We start from the raw sequence: 19,210 nt of genomic DNA on the forward strand, positions 1-19,210 counted from the left end.
TTCCCGCTCCCGCCATGTAAGGAATTATCCGACCCGCCATTAAACGGCGTTGTTCAAATCCCGCCGGCCGCCAAGGAGAACAGCTGGCGCCGGCGGGATGTCATGTTATTTTTAGGGTGAATAATTCTCCGGCCCGGATGGGCCGAAGTCCCGCTGACGTGGCCACGGGTCACGTCAGCGAAAATCAAAGTAGGTTTATAACGGCGTCAACCATTGATGATGGTTGACGCTGTTCAGTAACCTACATCGAGTGCGCGGGGGGGGGGGGGGTGGGTAGCGGCGTTGGAGAGGGGTGGAGAGCGGTGGGGAGGGGGGTAGCGGCGTTGGAGAGGGGTTGGGAGGGGTGGGGAGGGGGGGTAGCGGCGTTGGAGAGGGGTTGGGAGGGGTGGGGAGGGGGGTAGCGGCATTGGAGAGGGGTGGAGAGGGGTGGGGAGGGGGGGTCGCGGCATTGGAGAGGGGTGGAGAGGGGTGGGGAGGGGGGGTAGCGGCGTTGGGGGGGTGGGGGGGTTGGGGGGTGGGTTGCGGCGTTGGGGGGGGGTGTGTTGCGGCGTTGGGGGGCATGCAGTGTGACAGAGCCGGAAAGGTTGGCTCCACAGGGTGCCACCTTTAATGGGCACAGCAATCTGAACTAGAAGTAACTGCCCACCCTCACCCTCCAATGGATACAGACAGCGCCGGCTCTAGGGTTGCTGGCGCCCCGGGCAAGCTGAACTTCGGCGCCCTTGGGGAGGGGGGGACGGGGCCGAGGGGGGGGGGGGGGCCGAGGGGGGGGGGCGGGGCCGAGGGGGGGGGCCGAGGGGGAGGGCGGGGCCGAGGGGGGGGGGGCGGACATGCGGGGGGGGCGGACCCGAAATGGGGGCGGACCCGAGGGCGGGGCGGGGGGGCGGACCCGAGGGCGGGGCGGGGGGCGGACCCGAGAGGGGGGCGGACGCGGGGGGCGGACCTGAAGGGGGGGCGGACCCGAGGGCGGGGCGGGGCGGGGGGGCGGACCCGAGGGCGGGGCGGGGGGCGGACCCGAGGGCGGGGCGGGGGGCGGACCCGAGAGGGGGGCGGACGCGGGGGGCTGACCCGAAGGGGGGGCGGACCCGGGGGCGGGGCGGGGGGGCGGACCCGAGGGCGGGGCGGGGGGGCGGACACGCCGGGGGGCGGACCCGAGGGCGGGGCGGGGGGGCGGACCCGAGGGCGGGGCGGGGGGCGGACCCGAGAGGGGGGCGGACACGCGGGGGGGCGGCGCGGGGGGCGGACCCGAAGGGGGGGCGGACCCGAGGGCAGGGCGGGGCGGGGGGGCGGACCCGAGGGGGGCGGGGGGTGCGGGGGGGACAGAGCGGGGGGGGGCGGACCCGAGGGGGGCGGGGGGGGACCGAGCCGGGGGGCCGCCCTGGGGACGGGCGGCCACCGCGCATGCGCTGGTTGGCACCGGCTCAACTGCGCCTGCGCGGGTCCCGAGTCTCTGGCGCCCCCGAGCACATGGCGCCCCGGGCGACGGCCCGAGTTGCCGGTGCCTTGAGCCGGCCCTGGATACAGAGGACAAGCATCAGGGTCTCTGCCCCTAAACTAAATTTAAATAGCTTAACGCTGTTGTTTCTGGGGTCGAAGGAAGTTTCACCTGCCAGCGTCAGGGACTCGGAGGTGAGGGTAACATCCGGGCTTGAGGTTGGTGGTGCAAGGGAGGCTCATGGGCAGGGCCTCTCGGGAACCCTGCTATGGGTGTGGCGATGATGGGGGGAAAGGATGATGCTCCCCCCCTTCCCCTCCCAACGCCGCAACCCACCCCCCCCAATGCCGCAACCCACCCCCAACCCCCCCCCACCCCCAACGCCGCTACCCCCTATCCAACACCGCTAACCCCCCCCAACGCCGCTACCCCCCTCCAACGCCGCTAACCCCCCTCCAAAGCCGCTACCCCCCTCCAGCGCCGCTACCCCCCTTCCCCCTTCCCCCCCTCCAACGCCGCTACCCCCCCTCCAGCACCGCTACCCCCCCTCCAGCACCACTACCCCCCTTCCCCCCCTCCAGCGCCGCTACCCCCCTCTCCAGCGCCGCTACCCCCCCTCCAGCGCCGCTACCCCCCCCAGCGCCCCTACCCCCCTCCAGCGCCGCAACCCCCCCCCCCTTCCCTTCCCTTCCCTTCCCTTCCCCCCTCCAACACGCCACTTCCGCAGCGGCTGATACTGACGCGTACAGCGTCACTCCGCTGCTGGCCCTTTCAGGACGGCAGATTTAGGCCTTTAAAGCAGGCCCCGACGCCGGAATCACAGCGCCGCTTTTGCCCGCCGGTAATGGGCGTCACGTAAGTCTTCGGTGAATTTCGCCCCAGACCACTTATACCTTCGTCCAGATCATTTATGTAGATCACAAACAACAGTGGTCCAAGCACGGACCCCTGTGGAACACCACTAGTCACCTTTCTCCATTTTGAGATACTCCCTTCCTGTTGCCCAGCCAGTTCTTTATCCATCTAGCTAGTACACCCTGAACCCCATACGACTTCACTTTTTCCATCATCCTGCCATGGGAAACCTTATCAAACAAAAGCAACTAGAGCAACTAAGAAAATGGAATGGAGTTCCTAGAGGAAGCAGGGTGGAAGGAAGTGTAATTGAGGTAGCTGTAGGACTCTGTGGGTTTATAATCAATATTAGTTATGATATTAATATAATTAGTGATGATATTGGCAATATAATCCCAGAAATGGAGACAGAGAAGTCAAGGAAGAGAAGTGTCAGAGATGGACCACATAAAGGTGAGAGAGGTGTAGATATTGGATGCAAAATTGATAACATTTGCCAGTCCAGTTGAGGGTAGGAAGCAGCACTGATACAGTCATCGATGTGCCACAAAAAGACTTAAGAGAAGAGGCCTAAGGAGGACTGGAATGAGGAATGTTCCAAATAGCCCACAAAAAAGACAGACATTATCAGGGCCCACGCAGATACCCATAGCATCAGCTTTTATGTGGAGGAAATGAGGCAAGTCAAAGAAGAAATTGTTAAATGAGAGATGTTTCCCCTGATCACTGCTATAAAAAAGATTAAATAAGTTTTTATATAGGTCCAGTAAGACTGTAGTGTTCCTCAAGAGGGACATTTAGTACTATTTGTGGTCAATCAAAAAGCAAAGGTTTAAATAAATATATATTTATAATATCCATTTTAAAAAGTTATATTATTTCTTAAAGGGGAACAAAATACACGGTATTCCCAGTAAGCATCTGCAAAGAGAAATGAAAGGCCAACATTTTCACTATCAACCTTTATCAGAACTGACAGCTGACATTCAAGTTGCGATCTGTACTTCTCCATGAAAGAAAGATGATGCAAAAGCAAATCCAATTTTTATTCTACGCAGCAGCGATATTGCATGATCAGATTTTACTGTCAGATAGGAGAACCTGAATGTTCAACATGGTTACTTGGAGAACTGCGACGGTTCAAGAAGGCAGCTCACCACCACCTTCTCAAGAGCTATTGGGGGTGAGCAATGAGGAGAGCCCGGCCCAGCCACATCCTGTAAAATTTTTTTTTTATGTGCAAAATTGCTCAACTTCTATTGGTAATTACAACTGGGGGCTTTTACACAAAAATTATCAAAAATTCTCTTTGATTTTACATCTCTTGTCCTTTTTAATGTCGGCAGTCTTGATTTCTGCAAAATACATTGTTACATAACAACGTTAGAAGTAGGAGCAGGTATAGACCACAGTTGCTCCGCTATTCAACAGGATCATGGCTGATCTTGGGCTTCACTTTTCTTTTACCGCCGACCCCCCATATCCTTCAATCCCAGAGAGACCAAAAAAAGTGGGTGAGATTCTCTGAAATGGCGGCTAGGTGTTGATGCCGGCATAAACACCGGAGTGTTTCACGCCGGCATTAACATGCCCCTTGGCCCAGCGATTCTGTAGCCCACAGAGGGCTAGCACGGTGCCGGAGTGCTCCACGCAGCTCCAGCTGCCGATATGGCTGCGGGTCCGCGCATGTGCGCGGCGGCAGCCCCACACAACATGGCGACCTACACAGCGGACGGCCCCCATGATATAAGCCCTCCCCCGATCGCGAGCCTGGCCATCCTGGAGGCCCCATCCCAGTGACGCAGCTGCCACCCTGGGTGCCCGCCAGGTGGAACCATGTTACAACGACACCGACGGGAACTCGGCCAGTACCCGGCAGAAAGTAGCCACGGGGGCCTCTTTCAATGGCCCCAACCGACGCCACATTGACCGTGCGCCCGGATTTCGGTGTCAACGCCCATTCTCCGCCCCGCGTCGAGCGCAATTGCGCCGCGGAGGCTCGGAGAATCCCGCCCCTTGTCTATCCCAGCCTTAAATGTATTCAATGATGGAACATCCACAACCCCCTCTGGGATATAGGGCGGCACTGTGGTTAGCACTGCTGCCTCACTTCTCCAGGGACCCGGGTTCAATTCTGGCCTTGGGTGACTGTCTGTGTGGAGTATGTACGTTCTCTCCGTGTCTGCATGGGCTTCCTCCAGGTGCTCAGGTTTCCTCGCACAGTCCAAAGATGAGCAGGTTAGGTGGACTGGCCATGCTAAATTGTCCCTTAGTGTCCAAAAGGTTAAGTGGGATTATTGCATTACAGGGATAAGGTGGAGGCATGGGCTTAAGTAGGGTGCTCTTTACAAGGGCTGGTGCAGACTCGATGGGCCGAATGGCCTCCTTCTGCACTGTAAATTCCATGACAGAGAATTACAAAGATTCACAACCCTTTGAGTGAAGTAATTTCTCTGCATCTCAGTCCAGAGTGATCAGCCCCTTATCCTGAGTCTGATCCCCCGTGTTTTAGATACCCTGACCAATGGAAACAATCTCTATGTCCAGCCAATCAAGTCCTTTCAGAATTTAACATGATAAATCTGGTATAATTTCACAGTTCCACGACGAATATTCTATTTACAGATGTTATCCTGTGGCGCTGGAATTCATTCATCTTGTGTTGCGTGCAGTAGATTCAAAATATGAGATTAGTAATGCCGAAGATAAAATATGGCAGTACATCAAACCCAACAATGCAATCACTGAAAAGTGGAAGAAAATCCAGCATGATTTGATTTTCTCAATGATCCATGAAATTAATTAACTAGCTTGATGTAAACGCTTAATCCAGCAGTTGCTCATTATTGTAGTTGTGCCACCTTTTCTTTGTTTGGAGGGTGAAGGATGTGTAGGGAAAGAGAGAGAAAGGGCTGTCTAAAAATTTATTTCAGTGAACTACGAAGACAAAGGGGGTGGTTTATGAATGTATTGTCGGAGCACAGAGCCTCTGTGGGGTTGCCAATGGGAAGTGGCATAGGCAAACAAAACTACAGTCAGTTTGGTAGGAGTGTGGGGGAGTGAGGTACAATACCACCAGCGGGATCTTGGATGACCTCAAGTTTGCAGAGGATGGGAGACCAGCCAGAAGAGCATTAGAGTAGTCAAGTGGGAGGTGACAAGGGCATGGATGAGGGACACTTGGGGAACGGGATGGGGGCAGACAGAGAGAAACCACAGAGTTCAGGTTGGAGAATGTGGAGGGGGTTATGGAAACAGGAAACCATTCTGTTCGGAGGAGGGAAGGAAACAGTGGTCAAAGTATAGTCACTGAAGTAGCATTGGGTGGGGGGATGGTGATGGATGTAGGAGCGTATATAGATGAGACAGGTGGAGATCGGCATGGTGCTCGGTGATGAGGATAGAAAAGCATGAGGTTGTTGCTTGATGGAATGGGGACAGATATATTGCTTATGACCAGGGTCAGTGTGGAGGACACTAGGGCTGAGGTACTTACAGAGCCTCAGGGGTGGGATCCAGGAGGTAACCTGTGCTTATTTAAATGGGAATAGGTGATAATGAAGAAGAGATATATGACGAAAGAGATGATCAGAAGGTAGCATTTATAGGTAACTAGACCTTCACCACCCCCAACAGTAGTTACCGTTTTTGAACAGTTTCTTTGTGTGGGTTTCAGGATGGAGAAAGTAACAGAAAATGCTTAATTCCTCCTCCCTGATAGCTTACGGACAATTTTCTGTCATTAGAACAGAAACAACTATTTGTCAGTGCGATTTGAAGGTCATGCACAGTATTTGTCGGCGATTGCAAATAGGTCGGGGCAACCAATATTCAAAGTGATTAAATTAGAGATTTCAAATCACCAAGGAGGCTGGAAAGTTAAATCCCATTTTAATTTGTTCATTTTAACATTAACATTGTTTTGTTTTTTTAAATAATTTTTATTGGAATTTTTTGAAAAATATATATCAACAAAACAATAATAACAATAACAATAATAATAATAAACACCCCCCGGCACCCGTAACAATGCATATAACAACCCCCCCCCTCCACTTTCCCACCCTCCCCCCCGGGTTGCTGCTGCTGCTGACCTAGTACCTTATCGTTGAGCCAGAAAGTCAAGGAAAGGCTGCCACCTCCTAAAGAGCCCTTGTACCGACCCCCTCAGGGCGAACTTGACCCTCTCCAACTTAATGAATCCCGCCATGTCATTAATCCAGGTCTCCACACTCGGAGGTCTCGCATCTTTCCACTGCAGCAAGATCCTCCGCCGGGCTACTAGGGACGCAAAGGCCAAGACATCGGCCTCTTTCGCCTCCTGCACTCCCGGCTCCACCCCAACCCCAAATATCGCGAGTCCCCATAACATTAACATTGTTAATACTACAGCATTCCAGGCATGAAATGTTTTTGGCTATGTTTAATGCTGATGTAATAGGTACTTTCAAAGTTGTTGTCTTCAAAGCTGAGGGTGGAGTGTACTTTAGATTTGTTAAAGCAAGAAGCAGAGCACCATAATGGTTCTGTCAAGTGAGCCCGATTGTAGCAGACATCAGGCAGCATCTGACAAAATGTGGCACCTAGGAACCCGAACAAAATGGGAATCAGGGGAAAGCTCTCTGCTATCGGTATTGGGTGGCACGGTAACACAGCAGTTATCACAGTTGCTTCACAGCGCCAGGGACCCGGGTTTGACACCCGACTTGGGTCACTGTCTGTGCGGAGCCTGCATGTTCTCCCTGTGTCTGTGTGGGTTTCTCCAGGTGCTCCGGTTTCCTCCCACAAGTCCCGAAAGATGTGCTGTTAGATCATTTTGATATTCTGAATTCTCCCTCTGTGTACCCAAACGGGCACCTGAATGAGGCGACAAGGGGCTTTTCACAGTAACTTCATTGCAGTGTTAATGTAAGCCTACTTGTGACAATAATAAAGATTATTATTATTATTATTGGAGTCTTACCTAGTACAAAGGAAGATCGTTGGGGTTGTTGGAGGCCAATTATTTCAGGCACAGGACATTACTGCAGGAGTTCCTTTGGGTAGCGTCATAGGTCCAGCCACCTTCGGTTGCATCATCAATGACCTAACCTCCGTCATCAGGTCAGAAGTGGGGATGTCTGCTGGTGGTTGCAATGTTCAGGATCATTTGCAACTTCTGAGATATTGTAGCAGTCTGTGTCCATATGCAGCAAAGCCTAGACACCATTTAGGATTAGGCTGATATGGCAAGTAGCATTCATGCCACAAAATTGACAGGCAATAGTCATCTCCAGCAAGAGAGAATATAACCATCTCCCCTTGACATTCGGTGGATCACTTGGTTGCGTGGTGTACCGAAAATAACAACTCTTTAAATGTTAGCAAAACCAAGGAACTGATCATCGACTTCAGGAAGCGTAGTATGACACAGACCCCCGTCTACATCAATAGCTCCAAAGTGGAGATAAGAACATAAGAACTAGGAGCAGGAGTAGGCCATCTGGCCCCTCGAGCCTGCTCCGCCATTCAGTGAGATCATGGCTGATCTTTTTTGGACTCCGCTCCACTTTCCAGCCCGAACACCATAACCCTTAATCCTTTTATTCTTCAAAAAACTATCTATCTTTATCTTAAAAACTTTTAATGAATGAGCCTCAACTGCTTTACTGGGAAGGAATTCCATAGATTCACAACCTTTTGGGTGAAGAAGTTCCTCCTAAACACAGTCCTAAATCTACTTCCCCTTATTTTGAGGCTATACCCCCTAGTTCTGCTTTCACCCGCCAGTGGAAACAACCTGCCCGCATCGACCCTATCTATTCTCTTTATATTTTATACGTTTCTATAAGATGCCCCCGCATCCTTTTAAATTTCAACAAGTACAGTCCCAGTCTACTCAACCTCTCCTTGTAATCTAACCCCTTCAGCTCTGGGATTAACCTAGTGAATCTCCTCTGTGCAGTATGTCCTTTCTCAGGTAAGGAGACCAAAACTGAATACAATACTCCAGGTGTGGCCTCACTAACACCTTATACAATTGCAGCATAACCTCCCTAGTCTTAAACTCCATCCCTCTAGCAATGAAGGACAAAATTCCATTTGCCTTCTTAATCACCTGTTGCACCTGTAAACCAACTTTTTGCGACTCATGCACACCCAGGTCTCTCTGCACAGCAGCGTGTTTTAATAATTTATCATTGAAATAATAATCCCTTTTGCTATTATTCCTACCAAAATGGATAACCTCACATTTGTCAATATCGTATTCCATCTGCCAGACCCGAGCCCATTCACTTAACCTATCCAAATCCCTCTGCAGACTTCCGGTATCCGCTGCACTTTTCGCTTTACCACTTATCTTAGTGTCGTCTGCAAACTTGGACACATTGCACTTGGTCCCCAACTCCAAATTATGTATGGAAATTGTGAACAATTGTGGGCCCAACACTGAACCCTGAGGGACACCACTAGCTACTGATTGCCAACCAGAGAAACACCCATTAATCCCCACGCTTTGCTTTCTATTAATTAACCAATCCTGTATCCATGCTACTACTTTACTCTTAATGCCATGCATCTTTATCTTATGCAGCAATCTTTTGTGTGGCACCTTGTCAAAAGCATCCTGAAAATCCAGATATACCACATCCATTGGCTCCCCGTTATCTACCGCACTGGTAATGCCCTCAAAAAATTCCACTAAATTAGTGAGGCACGACCTGCCCTTTATGAACCCATGCTGCGTCTGCCCAATGGGACAAATTCCATCCAGATGCCTCGCTATTTCTTCTTTGATGATAGATTCCAGCATCTTCCCTACTACCGAAGTTAAGCTCACTGGCCTATAATTACCCGCTTTCTGCCTACCTCCTTTTTTAAACAGTGGTGTCACGTTTGCTAATTTCCAATCTGCTGGGACCACCCCAGAGTCTAGTGAATTTTCACTCAATTATCATTAGTGCATTTGCAATTTCCCTAGCCATCTCCTTTCGCACTCTGGGATGCATTCCATCAGGGCCAGGAGACTTGTCTGCCTTTAGCCCCATTAGCTTTCCCATCACTACTTCCTTAGTGATAACAATCATCTCAAGGTCCTCACCTGTCATAGCCTCATTTCCATCAGTCACTGGCATGTAATTTGTGTCTTCCACTGTGAAGACCGACCCAAAAACCCTCTTCAGTTCCTCAGCCATTTCCTCATCACCCATTATTAAATCTCCATTTTCATTCTCTAAAGCAATATTTACCTTCGCCACTCTTTTTTGTTTTATATATTTGTAGAAACATTTACTGTCTGTTTTTATATTCTGAGCAAGTTTACTCTCATAATCTATCTTACTCTTCTTTATATTGCCCCCTAAAGATTTTCCAGTCCTCTAGTCTCCCACTAATCTTTGCCACTTTGTATGCTTTTTCCTTTAACTTGATACTATCCCTTATTTCCTTTGATATCCACGGTCGATTTTACATTCTCACCCTCCATCTGTATTTTAAATTCCACCATATTATGATTGCTCCTTCCGAGAGGATCCCTAACTATGAGAGGATTGATCAATCCTGTCTCATTACACAGGGCCAGATCTAGGACTGCTTGTTCCCTCGTAGGTTCCATTACATATTGTTCTAGGAAATTATCGTGGATACATTCTATAAACTCCTCAAGGCTGCCTTGACCGCCCTGGTTAAACCAATCGACATGTAGATTAAAACCCCCCATGATAACTGCTGTACCGTTTCTACATGCATCAGTTATTTCTTTGTTTATTACCTGCCCCACCATAATGTTACTATTTGGTGGCCTATAAACTACTCCTATCAGTGGCTTTTTCGCCTTACTATTCCTGATTTCCATCCAAATGGATTCAACCTTATCCTCCATAGCACCGATGTCATCCCTTACTATTTCCCGGATGTCATCTTTAAATAACAGAGCTACACCACCTCATTTACCATCCACTCTGTCCTTCCGAATAGTTTGATACCCTTGGATAATTAACTCCCAGTCGTGACCATCCTTTAACCATGTTTCAGTGATGGCCACTAAATCATAGTCATTCACGATGGCTTTTGTTTTGAATCTTAACACCTTGATCAGTAACCACTCCTAAGTTATTTTTCCTCTTAACATTTCTCCTAATTTTCCTTGTCGTTGAACCCATATCTTCATATTACAACCTGTTGCGTCGCTTTCCATTTATGTTTTTACTTCCCATTTTATTCCTTTTAGTATTACTGGGCCTATTCACTGAGCTCCCCTCACTCACTGTACCTTGTACTGTCGCCCTTTTTGATTTTTGACTATGGCTTCTCTGCCTTACATTTTCCCCCTGACTGCCTTTTGTTTCTGCCCATGTTTTACTACCTTGCAACTTCCTGCATCGTGTCCCATCCCCCTGCCTCATTAGTTTAAACACTCCCCAACCGCTCTAACAAATAGCCCCCCTAAGACATCAGTTCCAGTCCTGCCAAGGTGTAACCCATCCAGTTTATACAGGTCCCACCTCCCCCAGAACCGGTCACAATGCCCCAGGAATCTGAAACCCTCCCCCGACACCATCCCTTCAGCCACGTATTCATCCTATATATCCTGTCATTTCTACTCTGACTAGCACGTGGAACCGATAGTAGCACCGATAGTAATCCTGAGATCACTATCTTTGAGGCCCGATTTCTTAACTTCCTTCCTAGCTCCCTGTTTTCTGCTTTTAGGACCTCATCCCTTTTTTTACCTATGTCGTTTGTACCGATGTGTACAACCTTGGTGCCACAAGTTTGGCTGTTGCGGTTTTCCTCTGAGAGGCCATTCCCCTCAACAGGATCCAAAGCGGTATATCTGTTCTGCAGGGGAATGGCCACAGGAGACTCCTGCACTACCTGCCTCGCTCTCTTGCTCTATCTAGTAGTTACCCATTCCCTTCCTGCCTGTGGAGCCTGAGCTTGCAGTGTGATCACCTCTCTATCCACGATGCTCTCCAACTCGCAGATGCTCCACAGTGTCTCCAGCCGCCGCTCCAGCTGTGAAACTTGAGCTTCCATAAGCTGTAACTGGAGACACTTCCTGCACACATGCTGGCCTCGGGGACAAGAACTGTCCCCAGCCTGCCACATGGAGCAAGAGGAGCTGACCATGCCTTGGAGCCCTCCTGCCATCAATTTTTTCTTTAAATTAAACCTTTAAAATTCAACTTGAGAAAGATGTTTTTGTGTCAGATGAGATCCAATCCCTGTATACTATTTAATTAGCTTTATCCCTGAGTATTTATCTTGCTTGATCCTAGAACAAATTAAATAGTTATTTAATTGAAATTAAAAAGTTATTTAATTAAAATTAAAAAGTTATATTAATCAACTTAAAAATAGTAATTTAAATCAACCCAAAATAGTTATTTAAGTGAGATTTAAAAGTGAGATGGTCGATAGCTTTAAGTTCCCGGGGGTCACCATCACCAACAGTCTGTCCTTGTCCACTCAAGTTGATGCAATAGTCAGGAAAGCCCAACAACATCTCTATTTCCTACAGAAGCTAAAGAAATTTGGCATGTCTGCATCGACTCTTACAAATGTCTACAGATGTGCCATATAGATCATCCAACCGGCTGCATCACAGCTTAGTATGGCAACTGCTTGGCCCAAGATCGCAAGAAACTGCAGTGTGGTGAACTCAGCCCAACGCATCGCACAAGCTTGCCACCCTCCCATTGATTCTGCCTACACCTCCCTCTGCCTCAGGCAGGCAGACAGCATTGTCAGGGACCCCTCCCAAACAGACCCTTCCATCAGGCAGAAGATACAGAAATTTGAAGATCCGTACATCCAGACATAGGAACAGCTTCTTCCCCACAGCTACTAGACTCCTCAACGACTCTCCCTCAGACTGATCTGTTCCCTCTAAGAACACTATTCACAACACCCTATGCTACTCTTGCTCATGTATTTGCTTTGTTTGGTCCTTGTTCCGCACTGTAACCAATCACTATTTGTCGATGTACTTTGTCGATTATTCTTTTTGTCTACTGTACGCTCCCTTGGCCGCAGAAAAATACTTTTCTCTGTACGTCGGTACATGTGACAATAAATCAATCAATCAAATCACCATCACTGTATCATCTACAATCAACATCCTGGGGATCATCATTGCCTAAAAATTTAACTGGACTAACCATATGAAATCTGTGGCTACAAGATTTAGTCAGAGGCTAGGAATTCTATTGCAAGTAATTCATCTCCTAAATACCAAAGCCTATCCACCATCTACAAGATATAAGTCAGGAGTATGATGGAATATTCTCCACTTGCCTGGGTGCGTGCAACTCCAACAAGAGCTTGACACAATCCAGAACCAGTCAGCCCACTTGAGTGGCACCCCATTCGCCACTTTAAACATTCAATACCTCCACACAGTGGCAGCAGTGTGTAGCACATACAAGATGGAGTACAGCAAATAGGCAAGACCTTCCTCGATAGGACCTTCCAAACCTGCTACCTCTCCCACCCAGAAAGACAAAGGAAGTACATGGATGGGAACAACATCACCTGCAAGATCCCCTTCAAACCACATACCATCGTTGCTTGGCATTCCTTCACTGTCACAGGGTCAAACCCCTGGATCTCCCCTCCTCATAGCAAGATAGGTGTAACTACATAAGATGGGCGTAAGATGGACTGCAGTGGTTCAAGAGGACAGGTCATCCCCACTTTCTCGAGGGAAATCGGGAATGAGTAACAAATACTGGTCTTGCCAGTGATGCACACGTCCCATGAAAGAATTTTAAAAATCTCAGTTCTACACTCATTGCAATTCAGCCGCCGGCAGTGCACCCCACACGGGGGTTTCCCAGCGACGTGGGGTGGCTTCAATGGGAAATCCCATTGACAAGGAGTGGGAAGAACTGAATTCCGCCTCCAGCGAACAGTGCACTTTCAAGAAACACGTGGAAGGAGAACCGGAGAATCCAGCTCCTCATCTAACTCTTCTGCTACAATGTTAATGCTCTATTTGCATTGCACTTGAAGATGCAGACTAGGTAAGTTTTATTGATTATTTTTCCACTATTTACGTTTGAAATGCTTTAAAAAGTTATGTGTAGAAAAGCAGTTTAATTTTCTTTGCTGGTCAAAATTCTGGCTGAGGCTCTTCCCCTCAGTATTTGTCCACAACCCCATTTATTTGCTATGATTGGTTTCTGCTAACTTTAATCTTTTGCCAGAATGAGAAAATGGCCTACCTCTATAAAGATTAAAATCTCCAGGATCCTGCTCTGTAAAAGAGCATCAACAAATATTAGTTTACAGTTTCCTGAATACTGGTTGGGGATTTCCATGGGAATCTTCCAATCTCCCACTGTATTTGCAGTGGAAATGCGAGAGAAATTATCATTGTTTTTCTTTTAGATAATCTGTTAAATTGAGGTCCCATCTGCCCCTTCAAGTGGATGTTAAAGATCCCATGACATTCTTTCGAACAGTATGGGAGTTATCCTTCGTATCCTAGCCAATATTTATCCCTAATTCAAATTCACAGTAACAGATTATCCAACCTTCATCACATTGTTATTTCTGGGACCTTGCTGTATGCAAATTTGCTATGTTTCCAACTTTGCTACATTTCAAAAGGACTTAATTGGCTGTAAAGCACATTGGGACACCCTGTGGTCAAAGTGCCATATAAATGCAGTTTATATTTACATTGTTTCTACACTGATCTCCCACTGTGGAGCCCCCTTTAAGGCCCAGGTTCAAGAACAGAGAGAACACTTTGGGAAGTGGGTGATCTTGGCAATCCCACATTTATTTCCCATCTCTAGTTAGCCTGAGAAGGTGGCGGTGACATCTTTTCTTGAAGCAGTTAAGTCCTGGTGGTGATGGTGCTCCTACAGCCATTTTAAGTTTGGAGTTGTAAGATATTGATCCATGACAGTGAACAAGTCGTCATAAATATTCTGTTGCTGAAATGCATCTTGCAGATTGTACACAGTGCGGTGACTATATACAGGTGACAAATGGGTGAATATAGCATCTAGTAGCTGGAGCACTTGGACACCTTGGCAGTCCCAGGCTGGCACCAACCTGGCAGTGCCAAGGTGGCTGGCTGGCGCTAACAGTGTCAGGGTGCCACCCCACTCAGAGGGAAACCTCCTGGGGGCCTCCAATCCCCTGGAAGACCCCGCCAAGGTGCCATTCCGTCTGGTTCCCATTTGCGGGGACCAGTAGTGAACAGCACTTGCCTAAGGTCTCCAAGGTGAAGGAATTATATCCCAGGGCCTTGGTAGATCAGGCGGGTTGATATTAAAGTGAGACTAGCTACCTCACTCTAATATACAGATTTGCCAAACACAGATCCCGTCCACAAAGGGCAGGATTCAGATCGCAACGTCTCGCGAGATCCCATTAAATCTCACAAGGCCTGGCGAGGCGGGTGCACAGCAATATCCCGATGTGACTGGGACATCCAGAATATTAATTGCTGCTTTTACCTCATCACCAGTATAAATATCCAGGAGGCCTGAGTAGGCAAGTAAACGTAAGTTTGTTTAGATCAAAGGAAATGGCTGCTTCAGCGGTAAGCACACATAACAAGTCATCCTCATCAGGGCAAGCAAGGTGCCCGTCACTGTCCGCACCAACTTTTGTATTGTCTCGTAAGAACCCCAGCTGGGCGAGCCTCTGCCCAATCACAGGGAATTTCATATTCCACAAGTCCCACTGCGAGATTGGTTAGGCCTGTGGGCCTTGTGAGGATTATTACTATGCTGATTGGTCGCCAAGGTAGTGTAGGGTCATTAAGAGTCCTGGGAATGTGATGATTGGTCTTCAACAAGCCGAGACATTTCCCTTTGTTTGTTATGGCTTAAGCAACTGGCTTAGTGACATTTACTGAGTCACTTCATTACCACAGTCAGTAAAATGTGACCTTAATATTGTCAACCGTACTCTGATCTGAGCAGAGGAAGAGGATGCAGGCCAAGCTGAAAGCTGAGGCTGGTCTTCAGTTTGGAGTTAAGTTCGAGATGAGCTGAGAGGAGAGCACAAGCCAAGGCGAAACATTTTGCTGATAATGGCAGCAGATTATGAATGAGCGTAGGACCCAAGCTGGGGAGAAATGGGTTTGTTGGGTTGGGTTGGGCATGGGCATGTGGTTGGCCAAGATTCTGTCCAGACATGAGGCAAATAAAACTTTTGGAAACATTTATATCGATGAGTGTTATGGGAAATGTAATCGATTAAAGTGTGTTCTAAATTTTTATGAGCAATTACCGAGTCTAAAATTACTCACTGCAGTGTTGCATTTTTCGAATTACTTTTTAATATCTTATTTTCAGTTTTCCCCAAACCTTTGGAGCTTTCAACAATTTCATGACAGAATGCATGATTTCACCATGGACAAAGAGGCAAGCCGCTTGGAGAAGGACTATGTTCATAGTGTCTATGAGAAGATTGCCCCTCACTTCAATGACTCTCGTTATAAGGCCTGGCCCCGAGTACGACAGTTTCTGCTGGAACAGGAATCGGGCAGTCTCATTGCTGACGTTGGTTAGTATATAGTCCGGTTGCTAATCTATTTTGAGTGATCAAACGTTGGATTCAGAAAATGTCTTCTGCTTGATTTTAAATGCTGAGAGTGATTTAGATTTTATTTCCCAGCTCTTCTAAATGCTTATTTCCATTTGGCAGTGATGTAAAAACTGTCTGCTGTAATTAAAGATTTTATTTCCTCGGGTGGTAAGTAGTCCACTGTGCCAACATCTTCACCATCAATGCTAACACCATCCTGTTCAACTCCCATCGGAAAATAATGGCCGGGATCTTCCGCTCCTAACACCAAGACATTTGCTGCTATTGGAGCCACAAGGACATCAAAACCTCTGAGGAACTGACTTATGTTCAAATCCCAGAAGCATTGGGTCGCCTGAAACGGCTCCAGAGGAGCTTTGTTTACTAATGGTCCCACCAGGACCTGACAGCTTGTAAACTTGTTCTGGCTTCCCTATATTTACCCTGTTATTTACACTGTCGTATTTAGGGATACTCTTGGCAGGCATAAGCCTGCTCCAGGAGCACAACCTTCAAATTGGGGTGAGTGTCAAAAAACACAACTAATTTGTGGACCCCAGAAAGTCTCCACGGACTCCAGCGGTCCTCAGATACCAGTTTTGAGAACTAGTGCAATACTCCTTTCAACCCCACTGTCAGTGGCCACCATTCGCTCCCAATCTCCCCAACACAATGACAATAGCATCCTCAAACTGATTTTCAGATATTTTCATTGCTTTATCCATCCCTGACGAGGCAATGTTTTCCAACCCTGCATTCCAAGCGTACATCTTGCACTCTCCTGGGCCTGGTCTACCTCTCTCTCCCTCTTCACCATCTGTGGTAGAGGCTTCAACTATCATGCACTTGTATTCTGGGATTCTTTCATCAAACCTTGATACCTTTCATCCCACCTTCAAAAACGTCTCTCTAACCATATTTTGGTCACTTCCTCTAACCTTTGTTTATTTCTCTTCTTGCTTAGGGTCCCTGACACCAACTTTACCCCCTAGTTAAATGGTATTGACTTTTTTTTATGTGAACATGCTATAAATTGAACGTGTCAATGAGTTTGGTAGTTCTATTGCACTGTCAACATTGACAATATTGAAACAGCATTTTCCAATGCGCTACCTGAACCAAGTATATAGAGTGGAAGTGGGGAGTATCAAAGTGATATTGCTTATCACATAGCTATAGAAGGGAAATCCCCTTGCATGCAGTCAGAAGGAAGTAGAATGTTAGTTTTTTTATTAACATTTTATTAAAACAGATTTGTATCCAAAACAAAGCAATATTGAAAGATAAGGTTCCATGTCGGGCTGTGGGCTGGTATAAACATGGTTTCATTTGAGCAGTGTGACAATTTCAACATAATGTTGCGATTAAAAGTATAGTGTAAAAAAGAGTCTTTTTGAATACTTTTTGAAGGTTTCATTTTTTAGATTTTCAGAGACTCTTTTGGTAGTCTGTAGAACTATGTAATAAAAAGCAGAATTTTGCAAGCTTGATTCCCAGTCTGCAGAATTGTAAATGCCGCCACAGTCTCAGAGGACCAGAGGACCACAGCTCTCCCTTTTGAGAGCTGACTGTTGGTGATTTTATCCTGAGGGCCACCTCGCCTCTCGTGAGGGGCAAGGTTGAGAAGGCAGGTCCTTCATGAATAACCTCAGCAGGTACGGGAATTGAACCTTCGCTGTTGGCGTCGCTCTGCATTATGAACCAACTGTCCAGCCAAATGAGCTAACCCTCCACCCTCCCAGCTGAATTTATCGAATTTACAGTGCAGTAGGAGGCCATTCGGCCCATCGAGTCTGCACCGGCTCTTGGAATGAGCACCCTACCCAAGCCCACACCTCCACCCTATCCCCATAACCCAGTAACCCCACCTAACACTAAGGGCAATTTGGACCCTGAGGGCAATTTAGCCTGGCCAATTCACCTAACCCGCACATCTTTGGACTGTGGGAGGAAACCGGAGCACCCGGAGGAAACCCACGCACACACGGGGAGAACGTGCAGACTCCACACAGACAGTGACCCAAACCAGGATTCGAACCTGGGATCCTGGAGCTGTGAAGCATTTGTGCTAACCACTATGCTATACTCCAAGTTAGAATACTCAATGTCCCCAGACTGGGGACTCTACTGAGGAAGAGGCTTGCGGACTTGAAATGTTAACTCCATTTTTCTCTCCACAGAAACTCCTGGATCTGCTGCGTTTTTCCAGCATTTTCTGTTTTTGTTGGGAAAGCAAAGACCAGCCAGGATTCTCCCTCTTGCCTGGTGTCCTCTGATTGGTGTTAGAAATTTCCCATGTGGAGCATGGGTGTTGGGAAATTGGGCCTTGGTTCAGTAGTCTATTTACATTTACTGCCTGGATAAAGAAGGTAAAGAATTGCCAACTGGGCAGATGGATTACCCCATTGGAACCCCTTCAGGATAAGGGCCTGTCCTGAGAATAGGAGAAAAAACAGAAGGGACTTTGTCCTTTTTTACAACCACTGCCCAGGGGTATTCTCCTGATCTCCCACCTGAACCTCACAAGGTGATCAGTGTACATGCCTGAGAAAAGGTGTTTCTGCCTGCCTTCAGTGAATCTTAGAATCATAGAATCTGCAGTGCAGAAGGAGGCCATTCAGCCCATCGTCTGCACCAGCCCTTGGAAAGAACACCGTACCCAAGCCCACACCTCCATCCTATCCCCGTAACCCAGCAGCCCCACCCAACCTTTTTTGACACTAAGGGCAATTTAGCATTGCCAATCCACCTGACCTGCACATTTTTGGACTGTGGAAGGAAACCGGAGCACCCGGAGGAAACCCAGGCTGACATGGGGAGAATGTGCAGACTCCGCAAAGACAGTGACCCAAGCCGGAATCGAATCTGGGACCCTAGAACTGTGAAACAACTGTGCTAACCACTGTGTCACCCAATGAAAACCACAGTGGACATTTTAACCCAAAGGTTTTGACCTCTGGAGTTATGTTACAGCAATTCGACATGAGGCTCCTTTCAACTTGAAACTCGTCTTCCACTTGACCTTTCCACATGTTATTATAGTCGATGAACCATCAGCCTATGGTTATAGTGTTAGTCGTGGCTCACTGTGGTAGGACTGCTGCCTCTGGGTGCTTTTGGTTTTTATCTTGCATGTTATAATTTAATGAAACAGGTGCTGTTTAAGATTTATTTCCACAACATCTATCTCTTAAATTAGGATGTGGAAATGGAAAGTATCTTTGCATCAACAAGCAGGCCTACAAAGTAGGTTGTGACTATTGTCTGCCTCTGGTAGAATCAGCAAGGGAACAGAGCTACGAAGCCATGGTATGTGACAGTTTGCATTTACCATATCGGGATCAGTGTTTTGATGCCATTCTATCTATAGCAGGTAAGAAATTAATT

At 47.9% G+C, this 19,210-nt stretch overlaps 1 protein-coding gene across 2 annotated transcripts in view; it reads left to right on the forward strand.

Moving 5' to 3' along the window:
* The window catches only part of trmt9b (tRNA methyltransferase 9B), a 53,856-nt gene that overhangs the window by 24,377 nt on the left and 10,269 nt on the right, over positions 1–19,210 (forward strand). The window contains exons 2-3 of one of the 2 annotated variants that reach the window (XM_038818780.1): positions 15,592–15,802; positions 19,023–19,196. In XM_038818780.1, the coding sequence (XP_038674708.1) occupies positions 15,634–15,802; positions 19,023–19,196 (343 nt within the window). In that variant the 5' untranslated portion in view covers positions 15,592–15,633. Of the gene's footprint in view, positions 1–15,591; positions 15,803–19,022; positions 19,197–19,210 lie in introns of those variants that run through there. The other variant, XM_038818781.1, reaches the window with a different exon arrangement.

This window comes from Scyliorhinus canicula, chromosome 14 (assembly GCF_902713615.1).
Source record: "Scyliorhinus canicula chromosome 14, sScyCan1.1, whole genome shotgun sequence".
Taxonomy (NCBI): Eukaryota; Metazoa; Chordata; class Chondrichthyes; order Carcharhiniformes; family Scyliorhinidae; genus Scyliorhinus; species Scyliorhinus canicula.